Source organism: Netta rufina, assembly GCF_964035555.1.
Source record: "Netta rufina genome assembly, chromosome: 16".
In the NCBI taxonomy this organism is placed as follows: Eukaryota; Metazoa; Chordata; class Aves; order Anseriformes; family Anatidae; genus Netta; species Netta rufina.
Genome location: NC_140140.1, coordinates 15,700,589 through 15,722,099, shown reverse-complemented (window position 1 = coordinate 15,722,099; position 21,511 = coordinate 15,700,589). Strand labels below are relative to the sequence as shown.

General features: G+C 53.8%; 1 protein-coding gene across 2 annotated transcripts; it reads right to left on the bottom strand.

Moving 5' to 3' along the window:
- Window positions 1-170: 170 nt before the first annotated feature.
- Window positions 171-18,972, bottom strand: CSNK2A1 (casein kinase 2 alpha 1). Of its 2 annotated transcripts, none has more exons than XM_084296731.1 (13): window positions 18,879-18,972; window positions 9,629-9,840; window positions 8,534-8,645; window positions 7,520-7,621; window positions 7,071-7,121; window positions 6,419-6,478; window positions 5,688-5,771; window positions 5,214-5,324; window positions 4,355-4,456; window positions 3,689-3,789; window positions 2,863-3,011; window positions 1,974-2,060; window positions 171-1,487 (listed from the first exon to the last, which is right to left on the bottom strand). In XM_084296731.1, the coding sequence occupies exons 2-13, from the start codon at window positions 9,727-9,729 to the stop codon at window positions 1,372-1,374; spliced, it is 1,176 nt and encodes a 391-aa protein (XP_084152857.1). In that variant the 5' UTR covers window positions 9,730-9,840; window positions 18,879-18,972; the 3' UTR covers window positions 171-1,371. The 2 variants fall into 2 exon arrangements, with proteins under 2 accessions (XP_084152857.1, XP_084152858.1); XM_084296732.1 differs by lacking the exon at window positions 18,879-18,972 and adding an exon at window positions 17,727-17,747.
- Between the last annotated feature and the right edge of the window lie 2,539 nt (window positions 18,973-21,511).

Below are 21,511 nucleotides of genomic sequence, written 5' to 3'. Positions count from 1 at the left end.
CGCTCACGCATGCGCAGTGCCCACCCCGCGCAAGCCCCGCCCCATCCCCCCTTCCCGCCCAATCTCCCCTCATGAGGGGACCGCGCCCCCCCCCTCTCTCCCCCCCCCTCCCTCAGTGTGTGTGTGTGTGACGGGAGCCGCCCCCGAGACAGGGAGCCGCCAATGTGACCTCGATAAATAAAACCAAATGTTTATTTACACCAAAATTCCAACACTGGAGCTTTCACATATGAAGGACAAAAGGAAGAGATATATACACAGCGGGGCCGGAATAAAGAAGGGGGGGGTGGCGGTGGTGGTGGTGGGGGGGTGGGGGGGGGTGCTGAGGGACCCCACTGAGGGCACCGGTGGCTGCTGCTGGCTCCTGCCCCGGGCACCGTGAGGGGACCAAAAGGGGACACTGAGGGGACACACCCAGGGCACCGGTGTCCTCCGCCCGTGGCACAGGCTGGGATGGGGGTGAAGAATTCGGGGGTTTGGGTCTGACCCCAGGTGCTGCAGCTCTCAGGTAGCCACGGGCTCAAAACCTAGAGAAATGGCTTAAAAATGAGATTTGTTGAGAAGAAAGGGGGAGTTTGAGGGGTAGGAAAAGCCCTGGGGGGAGAAAGGAGCGGAGCAGGGCGCTGCCTCCTCCCCCCGAGCAGCTGGGGAAGCAGTGGGATGAGGAGCGTGGTGGTTGAGGAACCTCCTGGTTCGTAATTCCGTGGTTTTAAGACTAAAATTACATGCAAAGGGGTGAGGCGGCACCGTGGGTGAGCCAGGAGTCAATCTTTTAGAGATTTAGAGGCAGCTTTTAGGTTTAGGCCACCTCTCTGTGCACCAGGGGTGTCTCCTCAGCGGGCCCCGAGTAAAGCCGGGGGTTCAGAGCCCCCCTCCTGCCTCACGGAGACCTGGGGTGGGGGGCTCCGGGCAGCACGAGCCCCCAGGGCCTTAGGCTGGTGGAGGAGGAATGTGGGAAGGTGGAGAGATTTCCAGCAGGATGCAAGAGCTGGGAAATGCTGTCGATTCGGTTTTGTTCTTAAATGAGGAGTTTTTTGTGTGTTTTTTTTTTTTTTTTTTTAAGGGGGGAGGGGGAGTGGGTGGGGTGGGGTGGGAAACTGTCCAAGAAATATTCCATCTGTAGGTATTTTCAGGGAATCCCCTGAGTTACGAAAAGTTCAAGTAAAAAAAAAAAAAAAAAAAAAAGAAAAAAAATCAGCCTATAATAATTTTGTATATAATGACTGAACTACTATAAATCCACAAGCAACAGTTCAGACACGGTGCCTCCAAAGCGTTCATCCCCTCCCTTCCCCTGCCAGGCACAAGCTGCGTCCTGAGGAGAGGCGGAGGGGGAAACCTCTTCCCCACCTGACTCGGCAGAGCCCATCACTACTGCTGAGCGCCGGCAGCAGCTGGAACGGGCATCCCCAGCGTGGTGGTGGCAGAAATGACGGGCGAGCCTGCTAGAGGTCCAAGGGGCGAAGGTGTTGGCACTGAAGAAATCCCTGGAATAGAGACAGGTAATCAAAATTAGAGGGAAACCGGCGCGTGGCATCAGGACGGCTCAGCTTCCCCAAGGCTGGTAGCTTTGTAGGTCAGTTTGGTGGCACTCGGTTGTATTTTCAGAGCTTCCAAGATTAGCGGAGATGGAAGATCTTTTACTGCTCTCTGCAGCTCAGATTTGTGTATGGTCAAGCGTCACATAGGGCAGATGTGGCCCTGAGTGGCAGGATCGCTGCCCTTCAAGCTACTGCCAGAACATCCACCTGCAAAGCACTTTTTACAGGCAAGACCAGAAAAGCAGGTCAGGCTGCGGTGAGCCCTTGCTTCTCTCTCCCACCTGCTTCTTCACAGCCCTCCTTGCCCTCGTCCTGAGTGCCAGGAGCTCAGCCCCAGCTGCAGAACTCACCCTCTTGGATCCCTCCACCCACACAGCTCGTACAAAGGCTTTAACACACCACGCACCAGGAAGAGTCAACGGCAGAACTGACCTGACATCATACTCGCACTGCTGACAGGAGTGCTGCCACCCGGCATGTTGGAGGAGCTCATCCGAGCCTGGTCTTTCACAATGGGATCTAGGAAGAGCACACCAACCACCCTTAGGTGCCGCCTTGCCAGACAGCAGCTGAAGCACCCTGCCCGTGAGCTCGGTGCACAGCCAGTGCTGGCAAGCTGCCTACATCAAGTAACACCAACCACCATCAACCCCTTTCCCCTCCCAAAACTACAGGAGCAGATGAGGGAATTTCGTATGTGTCCTTCCCCATACTGAGTTCAGTACACCCTGCATCTGTATTTCGACAGATTTAGCTGTTTCTCCAACTCTCACTTTCAAAGCTTTCAGCTGAACCGAGCAAATGTTCATACTGGCACTGCTACACAGCTGTTCCCAGAAAGCCACATCTTGAGATTTGTGAGACATCGGCAAACATTTGAACATGTTTACTAGCAAAAGTTTCATTTCTGCATGCAAATCAAGACCTCGATACACCGTCCTCTAAGATACATATTTAGCCACAAAGTGAGTTAAAAGGACCTGTTTTTCAAACCAGAGCTACCTGGTTTTATCCAACACAGGAGTCGGTATGCCCAGACACCTGCTGAAATTAGCACGGGCTTAGCACCAAGGAGTTTTTAACACCGTGCTGCTGATTCACTGGCCTGACACAGGCACGTCACAGTTTCCTCAGCAGCTGCAGGTGGCAGTGGCCTACTTCACCCACCACAGAATCAAGTAGTTTCAGCTCCATCACAATTATTCGCAAAGTCCAGGCTTATTATGTTGCCCTTCCTGGCTCTTATCTGCACAACCGACTGGAATGGAGATTTCCCAGAGGCAGAGGAGGAGCTGTTTGCACAGCAAGAGCTGCTACTTACAGAAGTAGGGGTGTTCCATGGCTTCTCTTGCTGTGAGTCGTGACTGGTGATCATATCGCAACAGCTTATCTAAGAAATCCAGAGCTTCTGGACTCACCAGGTGCTGGTTCTCGCTATGAACAAAGCGCTCCCATCGCTTACGGGAGTGTCTGCAGAAAAACAAACGGATACAAGAATGAAACCAGGCAGAGGACTTCACTTTTGAAAAGCAAGGACTGCACCAGCTGCCTACCTCCCAAACGGGGTGCTGCTTGGTGTGGCAGCAAGGGGGCAGAGGCACGGAAAAGCAGAGCAGCAATACGCTGTGTCACCACGCGGCGGCACAGCGCCACAGCTGTGGCAGCACGGGAAACCAAGTTTAGAATGAAATTATAAGCCTGAAATCTCAGGTTCTGCTCTTTTATATCACCCCAACATTTGTTCCTTGCAGTTTTGGCACATGTCACAAGGAAAAAGATATAAAAATGCTACCAGCAGCAACTGGTTTTCTGTACTCCAGTCCCGAGAAACATAAACTTCTCTTATTTTTCTGCTACAATTCTGAAAGTAGTGTTTGCTCATCATGGTCTATACTCTGGCAGTTCCTTTATTACCTAGATGATATTTAAAAATCTTTCCTCAAGTGCATCTGCAGCTCAAGGCCCGTAGGCAGCACTAGCAAAAGGGATTGAAGGCACAAAGTACCAGGCCTTAAGGGTCCTGGCTCCAAGTTCTCCCTTCAGCAGAAGTTTTTTTTGTTTATTTCAAGCTCTGCTGACAAAGCAGCAGATGTCCAGGTCTAATTAAGAACTCGCAAGCATTCAGGCTACTTCAGAATTTGGCTCACCTGCCCAGGATGTCATTGAAACGTGGATCCAGTTCGACGTTGTATTTGTCAATGTAGTCATAGAGGTCTTCTGTGCCCAGCACTTTGGCTATCCTCACCAGCTAGGAGCAAACAAAAACAAGTCACTGCTGTGAGGGAATGCCAGAGCGAGCATAAAGACACTGCAGCACATCCCCCTGGAGCTCGTATGTGGTCTCAGTGGTCCCAGCCAGCAGCCACGGGGTCATCTCGTGGCTCCGACTGCTCCAACAAAGCAGTCACAGGCACCAGAAACACGGCTCCGCTCAGCTGGGGCTCAGGAAGCCAAGGCAGCCAGGAGGGAGCTGAGTTCTCTGGACACTAAAGCTTAAAGGTGGACAGGGCAGGGGCTTTTCACGTAATATGTGACCTCAGGAGGAGCAGATCTACATACCAGAACACACCAGCCTTAATGTAACTACAGTTACAGCTTTTCCAGATACCTACTGAATTCATAAATACAAATCAAATCTCTTTCTATTTACTGGGTTAGATAATATCGCATGCTTTTAAGAAGGAACGTGGCTTCAAACCGAGCAAAGAAGCCATTAGAGAAGTACTTAAATTCTTCTTTGGATCCCCTGATAGAAGCACGAGCAGAAAACCTTCCTTCCCAGAGAACAGAGATTGAACATGACCAGCTCTCACCTGATCATAGTTGTCATGGCCATGGAAAAATGGCTCCTTTCGGAATATCATACTAGCCAACATGCAACCCAAGCTCCACATATCCAGACTGTAATCATACATCTGTACAAAACCAGAAGGACAATTCAATTTCTAAGGAATTAAGCAGAAAAGACTTCCAATACTAACAGCCCCCCCTCCCTCCCCAGTGGTACAGACATGGCATGTGACACTGGGAACAGACTGAAACGTGTTTATCACCAGACCTCTGCTCAGCTCACTTTCCCAGTCACTCAAACTGGGATTACAGCAATTAGCAGAACTGCAGGGATCCCATCTCCATCTTTCTCCATAAAGATATCAAAGACCCAGTGCCTCTTTCTACTCTCAGTGCAGCCTTCAAATGTTATCAATCACGGAGAGACACGGGCGGAGAAGGGAGGCCTAATGGCAAGCACCAGAAAGTGCTGACTCCACAAGGTCTAACACTGACATTTCCAGCCCACAGCACTTCCATAATGCAAGCTGCCATCGGATTATGGGATGTTTTTATAGCTTTACAAGTTCACACAGCAGTAGCTATTCTCCCGAGGACTTTGTTTCATTCCTGTCACTTACTGCAAAAGCAGCCTTGATAAAAAAAAATAATAAAAATCCAACAGTTGTATTCCAGGATCCATGACAACAGTTCTGCAGCTCATCCTCAGATAATTCACTGGTTTCTTTAATCAGTGGCTTTAAAGCCACTGCTTTTTAAATGTATTTTAGAATAGGTCATATTTAGTTTCAGGTCTCTAAATATCTGAATTTCTCGTTCACTGCCTTGAAATGGCACGGGCTTTCTGTACACACGTCGGAGATAAATGCTGGTAATTCTTACCTGATAATCTACCAGGAGCTCAGGTCCTTTGAAATATCTGGAAGCCACTCTGACATTATATTCTTGGCCAGGGTGATAGAATTCAGCCAAACCCCAGTCTATTAGTCTAAGCTAGAAACAGCAGAAGAAAACAAAGAAAAATGGCTCAAGGGATGCACCAGCTCTCCATTTTCTGAACCACACTACCAATAAGTTTAGCTGGAAGCTTCATTTACAAGTTTTCTATTTTTGGTTACTTTGAAGCAGATTGGAATCTCTCTTTAGGTATTCTCCCCACACCAACATCAACTGGTCTAAATAAAATTCCTCTCCTTACCAGCCCTCTAGAAACCCATTACAGGATTTCAGTTTTTTCACATGATAGAAGCGCAGTCTCCCTTGAATTTATCTGCTAGTTCCTCTACACAGCAGTACCCAAAACAAAGCCCTGGTCTCCCCAGAGAAAAAAAGCAGGACCCCTCCCTGCCCCGTTACCTTTCTGTGCTCATGGTCAATCATGACGTTGTGAGGTTTCACATCTCTGTGCATGATTCCCATGCTATGGCAGTAATCTAGAGCCTGTAAGTGAAAGCAAAGGACTCGAATAGCAAGAACCTTGCAGTTCCATCGTATTCAAAGTGAATGTTCCACATGTATCAAGGCTAGCTAGGTAGCATGACTCTGCTGCCCAGGGTTACATCCTTGACTACTCACAGACCACAGACAACACCTCTAGAGCCCCAAATTAAGCATCAGCAACAAAAGCGTTTGGCTTCACCTCATCTGCTTCCTCATAAAAATGGAATTCCAGAGCCTCTAATAGACCCTAGTGGAAAAAAAAAAAAAAAGCATCCCCTTCCCCAGACTCCTAAGAGGAAAATAATTGCTTCAGAAGAACACATATACCCAACCTACACGACATTAAAGCAAAAACCCAGCCAGTTACAGTTTACAGTTTTCTGTTTTCAGAGGCTTTTGGTTTAGGATCCAGAGTTATCTCAGTGTATCCAAACAACAATTTCCTATCCTCAAAAGAGGAGTAGAATTTGTTGCAGAAACAAGGCTAAACAATTGATATTTGACTCGATGTAGATTTTTCTATGCAATTCTTCCATAGGCTCTCTCTTCCCTTTCCCCCATTAGTGTGGCAACACAACCATCCCTATAGGATTAGCTGAGTACAAATCCTAAAAACAACCTGTTGAAGCAGCAAAACACCGACTTACCTTCAAAATCTCATACATGTAGAATCGAATATCATAATCTGTTAATGTCTGGTATAATTGCTGTGGGAAACAAACACATTACATCAGCGCTCAACACTGAGGACAAACACCACGTCCGTGCCAATCCAGAAAAACCCAGCCCTGTTCTCTGCTGCTGCAGCCCTCCAAGCCCACTTGAATGGCCAGTAAACACTCCCCCAGTTACCCTGATCCCACAGACGTTCAGTCTGTTCCTCTCTCCTTACAAATCACATACACAGCTTACTTCCCTCGGGCTGCACTTGCCCACTAGCAGCACGAGGCATTGAGCCTGCAGACGGGGTCTCAAAAAAGGCCAAGGGTGCTCTCAGCCCGAGTAAAGCTACGACAGGCACCGGCGGGCCATGAGGTAACAGGAATTTGCTCCAAGGGTTACAATACCACTTGGAATCCGGATTCTCCTCGTGTAACTTCTGTGGCAAAATGGTGCTAAGGGATTAATTACAAACTTCTGCTTTACTTCCCAAGTAAATTCATCTTTAAAGACAGCTGGTATGGCGGAAGGAAGTGAGTAAAGAACTTGCCTGTCCCCTATGTGCTTGCCTCTTCCCAGAACAAGATTACAAGTGGCTTTTGAATGGAAAACATTAGAAGTGCACAACCCATACCGTACCTTAAAGTCTGTGTTGTTTACATGTTCAAAAACCAAAGCAGGGGTCCGAGACTGAAACAGAAAAAAAAGTTAAGTCTTGTTGAGATAAATTGCTTTCATTTAGGATAATTCAGTCATTTTTACTCTAAAACCCCCCTCTGCCTCAGACATGGTTGCAATTGCCCTCAGATAGGGGGAACAGAGCCAGAGCCTGCAGCAGTACTGCCTGCAGAACAAATGAACATGTCTCAGTTCACTGGTACCTCCTCCTTACAGAGCGAGGGGCTGAAGTGACCCGCAGGGGAAGGGCCTCTACAAGGAGTTAATCAGATTAAGGGGTGATCTGATTACGGGATTCAAAAGCACGATTTAAGAGCAGGAGAAAACAAAAAGCCAAATCAGAGCTGAAGCCAAACATAGCAACTTCACCCATGACCCCAAGGAACCCTTTGGGTTCCTTCCATACTCACCACAGGGTCTTTTACTATATCTGCAAGAGTGATTATATTGGGACCGCCTCGCAAGTTTTCTAAGATCTTGATTTCACGCTTGATTTTCTTCTTTTTAACAGGCTGAAGAATAGAAACCCAAAGCGTAAGACAAAGTGTCCCAGTAAAGCGAGGCAAATAGCTCAACGTCTAGATGGCAAAGGTATGTGACTGTAAGTTCACAAAATACATCAGAAGCTTTGCAAATTAACTCCAAACAGCTGGACTTGTTACCTGACTATGCATCATTCCAGTAAGGGCTCAAGCATCTGCAGGCTCCTTTCTTATGATACATTCTTGACAGCCAGAAACATCAGTTTCATGTGAAAAAGGGTTATGAATTTGGCTTTTTAATTTTTTTTTTAAAAGAGAAGTTGTCTGAACATGATCCAATAGTCAAAAACTTGTTAACTGGCGTGTGGTAAACGTCTAACTCTGAGAAGTCCTCCAGCTACCTGAGGGCCACTAAATGAAGGCGTTTCACCAATCACGTCTGTGGAACAACCCATTTCCAGGAGACCCTAACTCAGTCTGGAAAGATATTACGGCTACAACGGAACGTGCAAAGCAGAAATGAAAAATTTAAGGTTAGCAGTCACTGAGTTTAATCGCTGGCTTTAAAGGACAACGATCCCCTCAGCTCAGAGGCCTCCATCCACCTGAAAGCACGCCAGGGCACTGGTGGTTGGAGGAGGTGAGAATTCTCTGGTCAGCTCTTGAAGACTTTTCTAGCTCCAAGTAAAAATGTGTTGCACATCAGGGCTTCTTTACGATAAAGGCTAATTCCTTGCAGGCAGAAATTTAACTCAGTAACGAAGCACAGGGTTTCTTATTAGGAGGTTAAAATAACAGCCCGTTTCACCAAATGAGGCTCCGAAGCCAGACTTTAAGGATTTCAGTTTTAGAACATAAAAGCATTTTAGACCAAATGCTGCATTTTCTGACCTCCCAATCACCTCAAGACAGATTCCACGTTTTGCCCAAATCCCTGCTCACCTTGAGAATTTTAACAACTACTTTTTCATTATTTGTTATGTTGATGGCTTCAAATACTTCACTGTATTTGCCCCGGCCTAACTTGCGAACTAGCTGGTAGTCATCTTGATTCCTGCGGAGATAAAAAGGTAAAGTTCCAAAGAGTTCATCATTTGCATCAGAGTTCACATGGCACTCCTCAATCACTGACTCACCTTGCAGACAAGGTGGCTTAACGAGCACCTGAAATCGGAACGTGATGATTAAGAATTAAGAACCAGGCAGCTTCTCTTTGCCCAAGTCAGATTCAATCCACAAACCGTTTCTTTTTGCAGTAAGGGACACGAGCCCATCTGCATTTCAGCAAACTTGAGCCATGCCTTTCAGCAGTCTGTAGATTTGGAAGCTACGTTTTCCCTAACATAACGTTAAAATATCAATAAAGCCATAAAGGCCAAAACTTCAGGGCTGGCCCGCTTAGAAAGAGTCTGGGCACGAGGCACCAGTAACGCTCAGAAGCCAGCTCGCACTTCAGGAAAGTGGAACTGCAGCAAAGCTGAGGCCAGGCCTCAGCCCGAGCCCTGCTGCACAAAGCAGGAACACAGAGCTAGGAAACTGGCAGCGCTGCCATCTGATTCTCGGACGGTTTAGTCATGAGATCAATTTAGACGCCTCCTTCCTTCAAGGAGGGGCGTACGTGTGTCTTTTGTAGTCACTTGCAGAGAGCAGAGCAACAAGTCACAAAACACCATGACCTAATTCAGTTTGCTGCGTCTCTTCACTCCTCCAAGTCTGAAACAAAACCTTTTCACTTCTTTTCGGTCCTACACCCAGGACCATTTAGCGTGTTTCAGAGAAAAAAAAGACTTCTTTCCCTCTGGGAGGACAAGTTTCCTGGCTACCTGGCAAAAACTCCTCAAACCAAGCTCTCAAGGGAGATGCTAAAAATGCTTTCGCACTGCTGGGGATCTCAAATTTTGACAAGAAACACTCTCAGGTACGCAACAGGTTATTCCACCATCTGCAATCCCAAAGAAAAGCTGAGATCCCAACACGTGCCACGCACACACATCTGCCAAAGAGCACGAAAGGACCTAGTGCAGCCCCAGGACTTACCCCCACTCAACAACATGCGACTCGTAGTCCCAGTACTCCCGGGGTCTGTGTGTGTTCACATCCGTGTAAACCCTGGCCCTGCTCGGCACGGGTCCCGACATATCAGACAGGTTGGCAGGTGGGAGTGAGGAGATGTCTGAAACCAGGGGCCACCCGAACTCCGAGGCTGGACAGAGGAGAAAGGCCTCAGACAGGCCTCAAGATTCTTCCAACTGCAGAGAGAAAATAAAACCCAAAGGTTAAAATCTCAAGACACTATAAAAATACTGAAGTTAATCATTAAAAGCTGCTGAAAAGGAGAAGCTGGAGCCCAGCCACGGGTCTGGGATCGTTCGTCGGGCCCTGGAAGCCGCCTGCCTGCCCTCCCTCACACAGCACAGCACCGCTCGGCCCCGCCAGGAGCAGTAACACCCCGCGCACACCTCAACCACTTTGGGCACCGAGTTCCTGGCTTATGGCTGCAGAGATAACTTCCCCAAGGGGAAGGAACGCGGCGTGCTCCCTATCAGCTCAGGGCCTCCTCCCCTCGGCCCCGCAGCGAGGGCTCCTCCCGCGGCGTGCGGAGCAGAACTTCCACGAGCCGTGCCCCCCTCGCAAGGCGCTGGCCATCGCCGCTGCCAACAGCTGACGGATTTCCAAGGTCACCCGTGCGGCCTAAATTAAGCACATCCCCAAGTCTCGATTTCTGGAAGCACCACTTTGCGTTTAAAGCAGAGCCCTGGGAGTCTTGGGAGTCAGCTTGGCTCCCCTGCTGTGCCCACATTCAATTTTTTTGTTAAAAATTCAACAGTTGGAGCTCAGGACCCTGGGAAGATCTCACCGAGGCCGGTCGTTACACAGCATTTGAAGACGCTCGGAGGATTTTTTGGCAGAGGCAGCCAGGAGCTGTGCTGCTGCTCCCTGTATGACAAAGAAACGCCCCAGTCTGTGCCCATTTAGGACTGGGACGCACTGGAAGGACACCGGTCACAGAGCAGCTCTCTGCTGGGCCTCCCCAAGACCAGGCTGGTGTCGGTTCCCTCACCCAATGATGTAGGGAAGTTTACCTCAACTTTTACTTCCCTTAAAGAGGAATCATGGTCCAAAACTGGGTTCCTCAGTAAAAACAAACTCAGCGGTGCATGGATGAAGCTTCTTTCTGGAGCACACCGCTTTCTAGGGGCCTGGTGAAGGCCGCAGAGAGCCTCGGCAGGACCTGAATACCCAAATAATGGGGAACATCATCACCTCCCAGCCAGGCTCGGGGCGTGCTTCCAACTCTGCTGATACATACCCTGCAGGGGTACAACGCCCTGAGGTGAGGAAAGACACCTATAGGTGACCCTGGTAGTATTACCCAACGTTAGAAAGCACAGATTTTATGGTGGCATAACAGCATTCAGTCGAGAATCACGGCTCCTGTATCAAAACCTGATTGTTGAGACTGAATTTAAGCCTCCTAGTTTTTATAAATCCAGCCTAGCTACCACAAGCACGCTTGCCATCACTGGTAAAGTCAATAAAGCCCGCTGAAAACCGGGCAAGACGTCTGATTTTTTAGGGCAGACAGCCCCACACTTCAACAAACGCTGCCAGGTGCTCTGATCTCGTACCAGAGGCGCTGCCCTGCCTGACAGCAGGCCCCTCGCACCCCTCAAACCCCCCACCAGATGTGGAAGCTGACACGGGCATAAAACATTTAAATACAAGACTGTCAGCTGCCAAATCCACTCGTGAGGAAGGAAGCCGTGCTGCGGGGTGGAGGAGCTCGGTTGGGGTCTGGCAGGGCTGTGCAGGGGGCAGAGCTGGAACCGAAATCCCCGGGGATGGTTTGCTGGAGGAAGTAACAGCACCACTCATCAGAAATTAATCAGAGAGAGCTGGAAACGGACTCGGAGCGGCTCGGTGAGGCTATCGGGATGCACTGCACGAGAAAATTCCAGGAGAATCCTGTTGGTGGCAGCTTCCTGCTGGTCCCTTTGGTGCCTGCTGCAAGGATCCCAGCGAGAGCTGCTGGCTACGAGGGCAGGGGGTGACCCAGGGGCATGGCTCTGACGTCCTTCCCCATTTCACACTGCTCCCCCAGCAGCTGGTCCCGCATTCGGATGCAGAAACATTCCCATTTCTCTTCTTAGCATGGACTAAGCCTCCTCTAGTGGCACAAAGCCTGGTAACAGGGCTCATTTTGTGACAGAGTGACAGGCAAATCTTTCGAGGGCGGCTCCAGGTGGGGCAGGGCAGCAGGAATCCAGCCCCGGGGGCACAAAGGGACACAAAATCCACAGCAGGGACGGGACCGGGCTCAGCGCAGCAACACACGGGACACTTCAGCCAGGCGGTGGGCAAGCAAAGAACATGAAATATTACTAAAAATCAATTCCCAAAGCATTATTCCCTTAACAAAACACGTTCCTGAAGATCAAGCAATCACCCAAGACCTCACAGCATTTGTGTCCACAACTCGGACGCCCAGGAGGCAGCCGGACACCCAACAGCCACCCGTGGAGGGCAGCAGAAGGGGCAGCTTTACCAGCACACTCCCAATTTCAACGTTTCATCCTGGTTTTGTTTCTCCTCGTTCCTTGTGCTTCCAGCTTGCTCTTTCATCTGCCCAGTGCTCGGGTGGGAAGTAACGGAGGCCACGCACGCCTAAGATGACTTGGCAGTTTTGCCCACGGCTGCTCCACGTCGTTCAGCTGAGAAAGATCATTGTTTCAGCGGGGGGGAAAAAAAAAAAAAAAGGAGAAATCAATCTCATTATCTAAAGATAGATCAAACTTCAGAGCGGATATTTTCTTGTCATGGAGCTGCAGCCTCGCACAAGCTCCGTGCTGTAACAGACAGCTCAGAGAGGGTTTTTTGTTTTTTTTTTCAGGAAATCATCGACTGGAGCTTCTAAGAATGGCACCCAGCGCCCGTGAAGGCAGGTATCGCCGTCTGCTGCTCCTGACGGAGAAAGAGGCAAGAATCTGCAGAGAGGATTTGGGTTTGAAGCAGTTGCTGCCGTGCACAAACTTCCTGGCCTGAGAACTTCCCACTTCGTCTACTCAAAGTGCTAGGGAACCGATTCTGCTTTCACTGGGGATGATCTCGTAGCGGATTCCAGCTCTCTGAGATAAAGGACAGCTGAGGACGAGTATCAGGTACAGGTGTGGTCACACAACGTCAGTTCAGCTTGCAGATTTCAGGCCAAAAATCTACAGCAGAAGTGGCAACTACACCTCAACAAACAGTGTCCTGAGCACATTAAGGGTCAGCTGTGCTGCTGCGGTCAGAAGCTGAAGAGAAGAGGTGATTTATTAATTCCTGCATAAACGAGAGCATCAGAGGATAACTTACGGTGGCAGGGACTGCCCCAAGCTGCTCGGCAGCAACACGGCACCCGCTGCACCCACACGCAGCTCAAGTGCCACCAAGGGGCTGCCTGCAGCTGCCATCGCTGCCACCAGGAGATGCCCCAGCGTTTGGGGTGATGCTGAGAGCCAAGCTGAAGTGTCCAAGGCTCAGGAGAACACAACACAGCTCAGAAAATCGCCCTCTCTCTGGCAAAGTGCTCAGCTGAGGAATAGGACCACGAGTGCTACACAGCAGGGAGCAAGGACAAAGCCCTCAGTCACCCGCCTGGCACCGCCGGGGCACGGAGCAGCTCCTCTGCTCGGGGTGATGCTCCCAGGCACACCAAAGACATCTCTGGGTGGCTCCTGGTGGCAGCTCTGCCACATGAGCTCGTGCAGGAGGTGCTGCGGGTGGTTTCACTCAGACCTGCCCTTAAAAAGGCCTCGAAGGATCAGCGTGAGCTCCTTCATCGCTGACAGACCACGGGCAGGCAGCAGCCGGGGCATTTGGCAGCCCGGAACCAAGGGAATGTTCCTGCCCCTCATCCCCAGCTGCAGCCAGGCCTCACCTTTCACTGAAACAGCCCAAAGCCAGGCTCTGAAATCACAATTAGACAACGTGCTTCGTTAGTGGGGAACGTTCCAGTTACCAGCCATGCAGCCCGCCGATCCCTCACCTACGAAGCCACCCAGGGACGGCGTGCTCGCTTCTGCAGCGCTCAGAGAACCTCAAACCAGGCAGGTGCCCCTGAAATTAAAAGCTCAGGACATGTTTCAACACCACAGTGCAGCCGACCAGCAGCCAGCATCAAGCAAATCCCGCGTTAACCCTAAAGGAAGAAGCAACAGTAACAGACTTCACCAAAAACCTGTGCTCTGTCTCGCAACAGAAACCCAATTCCTGCATTTTCCTACCGCTGGAACTGCAGCACAACGAGCATGGAGCAGATGACCTCCAGAAGTCCCTCGCAGCCTATATTTTTCTATGATTTTATAGCCGAAATAGAAACAAGCCTGGATTAACAGAGCTGACATTTTACATCCTTTCCCGAAACCCATTTACCTACTAAAGGGACAGCATCAGTCGAGAAGCAGATTTTACAACCTAATGGAGCTGAAAAAAAGCTGAGGTTCGAGACCAAACTTTTCTCTTGATATTTTCTGGAACGGCGCTGTCTGCCCGAACTCTGTTTTTTTCCACCAAAATTATTTTCCAGATTTCTTTTAAATAGCTGCCCGTGTCCGGCTGCGGAGAAATAATAAAGGCTAATGCAGAAAGACCTCAAACTTTCCCTTAAAAAAAGAGACAGAAAGAGTTGTTACTGAGTTGAAAGGAAGACACGATCAGCCATTGGGGAGAAGAGCTGACAGGCTGAGAAACATCTTGGAGCAATTCTGTGCTAGCGAGCTCCTCGAAGCGAGCGCGGCGCTTCCCCTGCCCGCGTTTCTAATTCCTCCCCCAAATTCCTCGCGGCGCCTGCCAACGACGAAGTCACCCCTTGTACGGGGGGCCACGAGCTAAGGGGAGTCACAGGACCACGGAAACGTTTTCACTTTAACTCCACGTTTGATGGCAACGCCACAGCCCTGGGTGAAGCTCAGCTCTGCTGCTCCGCAAACCCGGCAGCAGCTCAGCCCCAACCTTCCCGCTCTGAGCTCCTCCAGCTCCGTTTTAGGGGAGCTCACAGGGATCCCCCGCAGGTTCCCGGAGTCCCAGCTGAGCTGGACGGCCATCCCCCAAAATTCCTCACATTTCCAGAGCTCCGGGGCTGCACGAGTACCTGGGCCAGGCGGCCGGGGTGTCCTCCAGCAACAGGAGGCTGCCAGGGACAGGAAGGTTCCTCGCCGCATCTCCTCGGGGTTATTCGGAGCAGCTGGGCAGCCCTTAAGCTCTTTTCTTCCCTCCCTCCCATAAAATCGCGGCCTCTCCCTCGTATCTGAGCACCAACCTGGTTCAAAGACCAAGGGAAAGCTTTCCCTGACACACCACCCCCGAGGCTTGCCTGGAACGAGGCGCAGCAGCCGGCGACACCGGGCCCTTGAGGCTCCCAGCCCCTCAGAGCAGGGGGCATCGGCACTGCCACCGCGTCAGAATTGTGCCACAAGCAACGAAAAAGGGCTAAAAAGCCAGCTGGGAACAGCCAACAAATAAAAACGGCACAGCCAGGAGTGGCCAAACGGTGCTGCTGGCAGCCCCCTGCCCTCGGGGGCTCCACCTGGGGCAGGCAGAGCACCCCGATCAACTCCTCTTTAAGTTTAAAGAGAAGTTGAAAAAACTTGGAAAACTTGGGACGGCGTTTTCCCAAGCAGAATTACCAAACCCATGTCTGCGGGACGCCAGCAGCACCGGGCAGCTCCTCCTGCCACACCGGGAACGGTTCGGCCTCAGCGCAGGCTCCGACACGGGGTCAGCTGGCAGCACCCTCTGGAAAGCTCGACCTGCGTAATTAGCGCTCAGCCAGGGGGTTGTTTCCCCTCCCTAATTAGCATGGGGAGTTCTGCCAGCCCCGTGGCTCAGCTGACTGAGCCCCGTGGCTCCTGGGCGCTGTGATGGAGCAAAACTCTGTTCGGCCAGCACGGAGGCAGAAGTTCCTGAGGCCAGGGGATAAAAACGGGGCTGTGCGGCGTGGAGCTGCTTCAAAAACTCCTCGGATCCTCTGTGCTCACCACGCAGGCAGTGCTCTGTGTCCCTGCACCCCGCAGGCTCAGGAGGAATCGCCCGGAGAAGCCCCCGGGCAGCGTTCAGAGGTGGCTGAGGAGGAGGATGCGTCTCTGTGGCTTGCTGGACGCACTCACAGCTTCCGAAATGCCCCAAATTTGTGGCTTTCAGTTTGCAGCTTGCTTGGCGCTGATGTAGGCTCCACACAACTCCGTCAGCGAGCGAGGGGAGCTCCCTGCCTCCTGGCAGGTCACCCGGGCGGTGTACAATGCATGAGGCAGGGCTGAAATGTCACGGGGAGAGAAATCTGTTGAGGCTGTAAGAAAACGAGCGGTGCCCGAGCTTTTCCTTCCCATACCCGAGGTTCCTTGGCCGTGCTCGTCCTCCTCCGGCCCATGGAGACGCCCCGGCGGTGGCTGCAGCACCCCCAAAGCACAGCCACCTCCCAGCCCAGCACGTCCCAGCTCCATCCCTGCCCCTTTACTGGTCGCTACTGGTGACTAATTCATTTAAAAAAGGGAGAAATCGGCCGTGAGGTCATAACCTATCCCTCAAACGACAAAATTCTGCGGGAAATTATTGAAATCCTCCCCTCCCCAGTAGGAACCTGGGCCAGTGCTGGCTGCACAGAGCCCCGAGGTGGCCCCTCAGCTCCTCACAGCAGCCTGGACAAGGGGGCAGGCACACGGCGGGCTCCCTTTGGGGCTGAAAAGCAGAGATCCTTGCCCCTACAGGTGCATGGAGAACCCCGTTTCTCCTCAATCCTTCCTGCTGACGGGTCTGGCACCTCGACGGAGCCCAGGAGCCGTCCCCAAGGCCGGGGTCGCTCTGTTTGCAGCCCCAGGACCACCGCCAGCTGCAGGCGGCCGCCGCCTCCTCTTCCAAGCAGCTTCCCCGGATCCCAAAGCAGCTCGCCAGCCCCGCAGTCGGGTTCTGCAAATTCCAGGCAAGTCAGCTCTTGGAAAGCCCTGGAAGGAGATACCCAAGCTGAGGAGAGTTATCCAAGAGGCGTCTCGTGGTCACAGACAACGTTTGCAGCCAGCCCGGGGCACAGCAGCCCCTGCTGACCCTAAAACCCGTGGGGTTAATCTCTCAGAACCAGCAAACCCGAGCAGCTTTGGGGTTTTCTCACCCCTCCAGACCCCAAAGCTGATGCCTCAGGGCACGGGGCTCAGAAATGATGATCCGTGGAGGGGGTGGGTCCCGTAACCCAGAAACAGTCCCTGCCCCGCCAGCGATGTGGCACGACTGGAGCCCGCTGCCACAATGTCACCCAAACGCTTCTGTCTTCCTCCCGTGTTCCTCGGGGGACGCCAGGGAAGGCAGGAGGAGAAAACGAGCTCTGTGAGGAGAGAACGCAGCAAAACCTCGGGTGGAAGGCGTGAGGAGACCGAATTCAACACGGCTGGGAGGAGAGTTACCTCCCCGTGCCCCTCACCGCTTCGGAAATGGTTTCTTTCTCTGTTATCCCACCAATTTGATGGCACATTTCGCTGCTGAAATTCCCCCAATTCCCCCCACGAACCCGTCCCACACCCCCTGAGCGGCACTACCTGGAAGGCACCTGGAATCTCACCCTTTTTCCTCAAACACAGAAGCTTCATCAGCCCCCCCTGCACAGGTCCCACCTCCAGGACATTTCACAGAACGCCCCTTGAGCCGTTTTCCTTCCTATTTTCCAGAATTTGGTCCCAGTTTCACCATCCCTGGTGCAGAGCTGTACCCCCAGACCCTGCCCGCCGGGCTCCCGAGCACCAACTCTGCCGTTTTCTGCACCGTGCCCACACCAACAGCACTTGGGGGGAGCAATTTTTCTCTTCCTACATGCCCTACACCCCAAACCATGCCGGCAGACTCACACCCGACCCCTGAACCGACCAGCAACACAGCACAGCCCCCAGCCCTGCAAAAACCCCGATATTTTCAGCAACTACTGCGCTTTTAAGGAGCCTCCTGAGCACCAGGAGCTGCTGCCTGCCCCGACACAGCACCACGCCTCCCTCTGCATGCCTGGAGCAGCCCCCAAAACCCCTCCACAAATGGTGCTGCCACCCCCAGCGGGGTCTGACCCCAAAACCACGCACCCAAGCCCCCAGGCGGGTCACAAAGCACCCCGAGGACCAACCTCCTGTCACCCAGGGGGCCCCTCCGAGCCCCCAGACGAGGCACAGAGGGTGGCTCTGCTCCCCGACACGGCTCAGAAGGGACTCAGCGGCCCTCGTGAGCTCTGCCCAGCCCCACCGCTGCCGTCAGCAGAAAGCCCAGCAGCGGCTGTTTGTAATCCAAACTTCACGGGTCGGGCCCCGAGCCCTCGCTAAGGAAGCGTAATCTGCCGAGCGGCACGCACGGGGTTTCATAATCCGAGCTGCCCTTTCGTTTACAGAGCCCATTTCACCCGCAGCCTGCTGCCCCGGGGCACAAGGCGCTGGATTACAGCACTGGGGGGGCACCGACCCCCCCCCGGGGTATTTAGGAGAGGGGTGGGTGTGTGATCGCCCCCCGCCCTGCAGCCCCAGGCCTCTCCTCGCCCCTCGATTCGGGGTAAAAAGGGGGGAGCCCCGCCGGGGGCAGGCAGGGGAGGGGAAGCCCTGAGGGTGAGGAACGCTGAGAGGGCCCCTCGGATGGCTGGGGGAGGGGAGAGCTGCCTGGGGCCTCCCTGTGCAGATAAGGGGGAGCCCTGGGACCGGCCCCATAAGCAGCCCCGTAGCCTACCCCACAGCCTGGTCTACATGGGCAGCCCTACAACCAGCCCCATAGACTACCCTACAACCGGGCCCACAGGCTGCCCTACAACCAGCCCCATAGGCAGCCCTATAACCTGCCCTACAACCGACCCCATGGGCAGCCCTACAACCAGCCCCATAGACCACCCTACAACCAGCCCCATGAGCAGCCCCATAGGCGGCCCTACAACCAGCCCCACAGCCTTCCCTATGGGCAGCCCCATAGCCTGCCCTACACCCGGCCCCATAAGCAGCCCCCAGCCAGCCCCACTCCCCCAATGCCCTCACCCCCTCCCAGCACACCCCCCAGCCCCCCCCTTCCCCCCTCCACCCCCCAACCCCCCCCACTCCCCTCCCCCACTCCCCCACCCCCTCCCACCCCCCCTCTGCTCCTCCTGAGGCGCTCCCCCAGGCCCGGCCCCACAGGCGCGGCCCGTGCGAAGCGGGGAGCGCGGCGGCGGCTCCTCCCCCTCGCCCTATGGACCCAGAGAAGTTCGGGGCGAGCCTCGGAGCCTTTCGGGGCCGGGCCGGGCCTCAACGGGCCCCGCCGGTACCTGCCGGAGCCGCCGCCCGCCGGGCGCACACAGACAATATGGCGGAGGCACAAGGCTCGGCCGCCAGCCGCAGGGACCAGAGCGAGGCAGCGCCGGAAGCGGAAGTCACCACAGAGAGGCGCTGGGCGGGAGGGGGTGCGCCGCGGGGGATTCTGGGGGTTGTAGTTCTGATGGGGGGGGTGGGGGGGGTTAAAAGGGGAGGCCGCGGTGAGGCCTGGAATAGACAAAGGGGGGTGAAGGGGGTGAAGGGGGGTGAAGGGGGTCCCGGGGGGGTGAAGGGGGGTTCGGCTGGAGGAATAGGGGGACAGGCGGAGGCCTGGGTGTGAGGCGCGGCCTGTGCGCGGGGCCCGCCGCCAGGGGGCAACTGAGGCCCGTGAGGCCTGAGGGGGGCCCCGGGAACGGCCTCGGGCCTGCACCGGGCACGGTCGGGGCCTCCCCGGCAGCACTGGGCAGAGGGGGGGCTGCGGGCACGGGGCTGGGCTGGGGCAGGAGCCGGGGGGGTGCTGAGGGGTGAGGGGTGGGGGAGGCAGCGAGGGGACGCGGAGCTGGGGAGTCAGAGAAACGCGGAGTGACAGTGCCAGAATCACAAAACCTCAAAATCCCAGAATAACAGAATCGCAGAATCCCAGAATGACAGAATCACAAAATCGCAGAATGACAGCCACAGAATCCCAGAGCCGCAGAACCACAGAGTCACAGAAGCACAGAATGACAGAATCCCAGAATCACAAAATCCCAGAGGCCCAGAGTAACAGATTCCCGAAATCACAAAATCCCAGAATCACAAAATCCCAGAATCCCACAATGACAGAATCACAACATCACAGAATGACAGAAACATAGAACGACAGAATCCCAGAAGCACAGAATCACGAAGTCCCAGAATCCTGGAATCACAAAATGACAGAATGACAGAATCCCAGAATCCCAGAACCACAGAACCACATAATCACAGAAACATGGAATGACAGAATCCTAGAATCACAAAATGACAGAATCACAGTGTCACAGAATCCCAAAATCCCAGAATCACAAAATCACAGAATGACAGAATCCTAGAACCACAGAACGACATAATCACAGAAACATGGAATGACAGAAACCTGGAATCCCAGAATCACAGTGTCACAGAACGACAGAATCTTATTATCACAGAATGACAGAATTCCAGAACCACAGTATGATAGAATCCCATAATCCCAGAACGACAGAATCCCATAATCACAGAGTCACAGAATCCCATAATCCCAGAATCCCAGTATGACAGAATCCCCGAATCCCATAATCCCATAATCCCAGAACCACCTAGGCCAGAAGACGCCTCCCAGCTCACCCCGTCCCACCTCCACCCTCACACCAACTCCTCCACACCTTAAAACCCAGCCTGGCCCCCTCCAAAACCACACCGAGCCCCCCCTCACACACCCCCAACCTTGTAGGGCTGCACCCCAACTCGTGCCCCCTGCTTGGGGACACGCGTGGCCTCGTGCTGGAGCACACCCGGTGCCAGCAGCCATCCTATGGGGCCGGGGGGCTCGTGCTCAGCCTCACCCCCAGCCCCTTGCCCTTAGGACCCTACCCGGAGCCCACGTGCCCGAGCCCCCGTGGCCTCGTGGCGAGCCGCACACCCACGGGTGTCCCTCCCTCCCGCAGCCCCCCTCAGCCCCGGGGTCACTGCCATTAGGTAAAGGAGCAGCTCGTCTTGGCGGGGGTATCTCCCTCTTGTGCTTTCCTTGTATTGTACGGGCCTAGGGTCATCGAGGAAATCTTACGGGGCCTTCTGCTGCCGAACGGTCACGGGGGGAAGCCCGGCCCCCTTCCCCCCATTGTCAGCGGCCGGGCTGTATCCTCGCTCCGAGCCCCGGCCCCTAAAAATAACCCTTTGTCAGGCGATTGTTCCGACACCTTCGCGGCCGCATTGACGTGGGCCGGAGCGGGAGAGAGATGGGGTAGGTGGAGGGGAAGGGCTGGAGGTGCCCCATGGGACCGCTCCGGGTCGTCGCCGCTGATAACAGCTCCTGGCAGGGAAAAAAAAAGGGGGGGGTGGGGGGGTGAAAACGGGCTCCAGGCACGCGTGGCTCCGTGCCGAAGGGCTCCAACACGCCGCTGCCTGCTGCTCACCTCTCCCCCACCTGCCCCAACCATGTTTTGGGGTCACCCCGGGTGCCCCCGTGGCCCGGTGGTGGCCGAAGAGGGGACACCTTGCTCGGGGGGGTCACAGAATCAAAGCACTCCACTGGATCCCGTAGCACAGACCCCGTTTGGGGGCCAGCCCGACACCCCCAAACCATCGCCACGATTTGGCCAAGCCAACCCCGGCCCCACAAGGAGCCCCTCTTGGTTCCCTATGGAGCTCCCTATGGAGCACACTGCATTTGGGGTGCCCACGGCTCCTGGGGCTGGGGTCCGAGGGGTCCCTTACACCCCGGGGGACCCCCATCCTATTATCCCTCCTTGCCACTTGCCGTCAGCTGGAGGTGCCCGAGCCCCCCGGGGCCCACCCCAGCTGCAGGAACGGGGCTTTTATTTCCCATGAGCTGGAGCAGGTCTGGATTAAAATAACCCGCTGGCCCCGATCCCTTTTCTCGTGCCACGGGAGACGCCGTGCCTGCACCACCCCGAGCCTCAACCCC

What these genes read in the sequence shown, in the direction of transcription:
- CSNK2A1 (XM_084296731.1), bottom strand. Translation starts at nt 9,729, where the DNA reads ATGTCGGGACCCGTGCCGAGCAGGGCCAGGGTTTACACGGATGTGAAC. An exon ending in TAAACAACACAGACTTTAAG is followed by an intron (nt 6,479 to 7,070) that starts GTACGGTATGGG and finishes TGTTTCCCACAG; the next exon opens with CAATTATACCAGACATTAAC. An exon ending in TTGACCATGAGCACAGAAAG is followed by an intron (nt 5,325 to 5,687) that starts GTAACGGGGCAG and finishes TGCTGTTTCTAG; the next exon opens with CTTAGACTAATAGACTGGGG.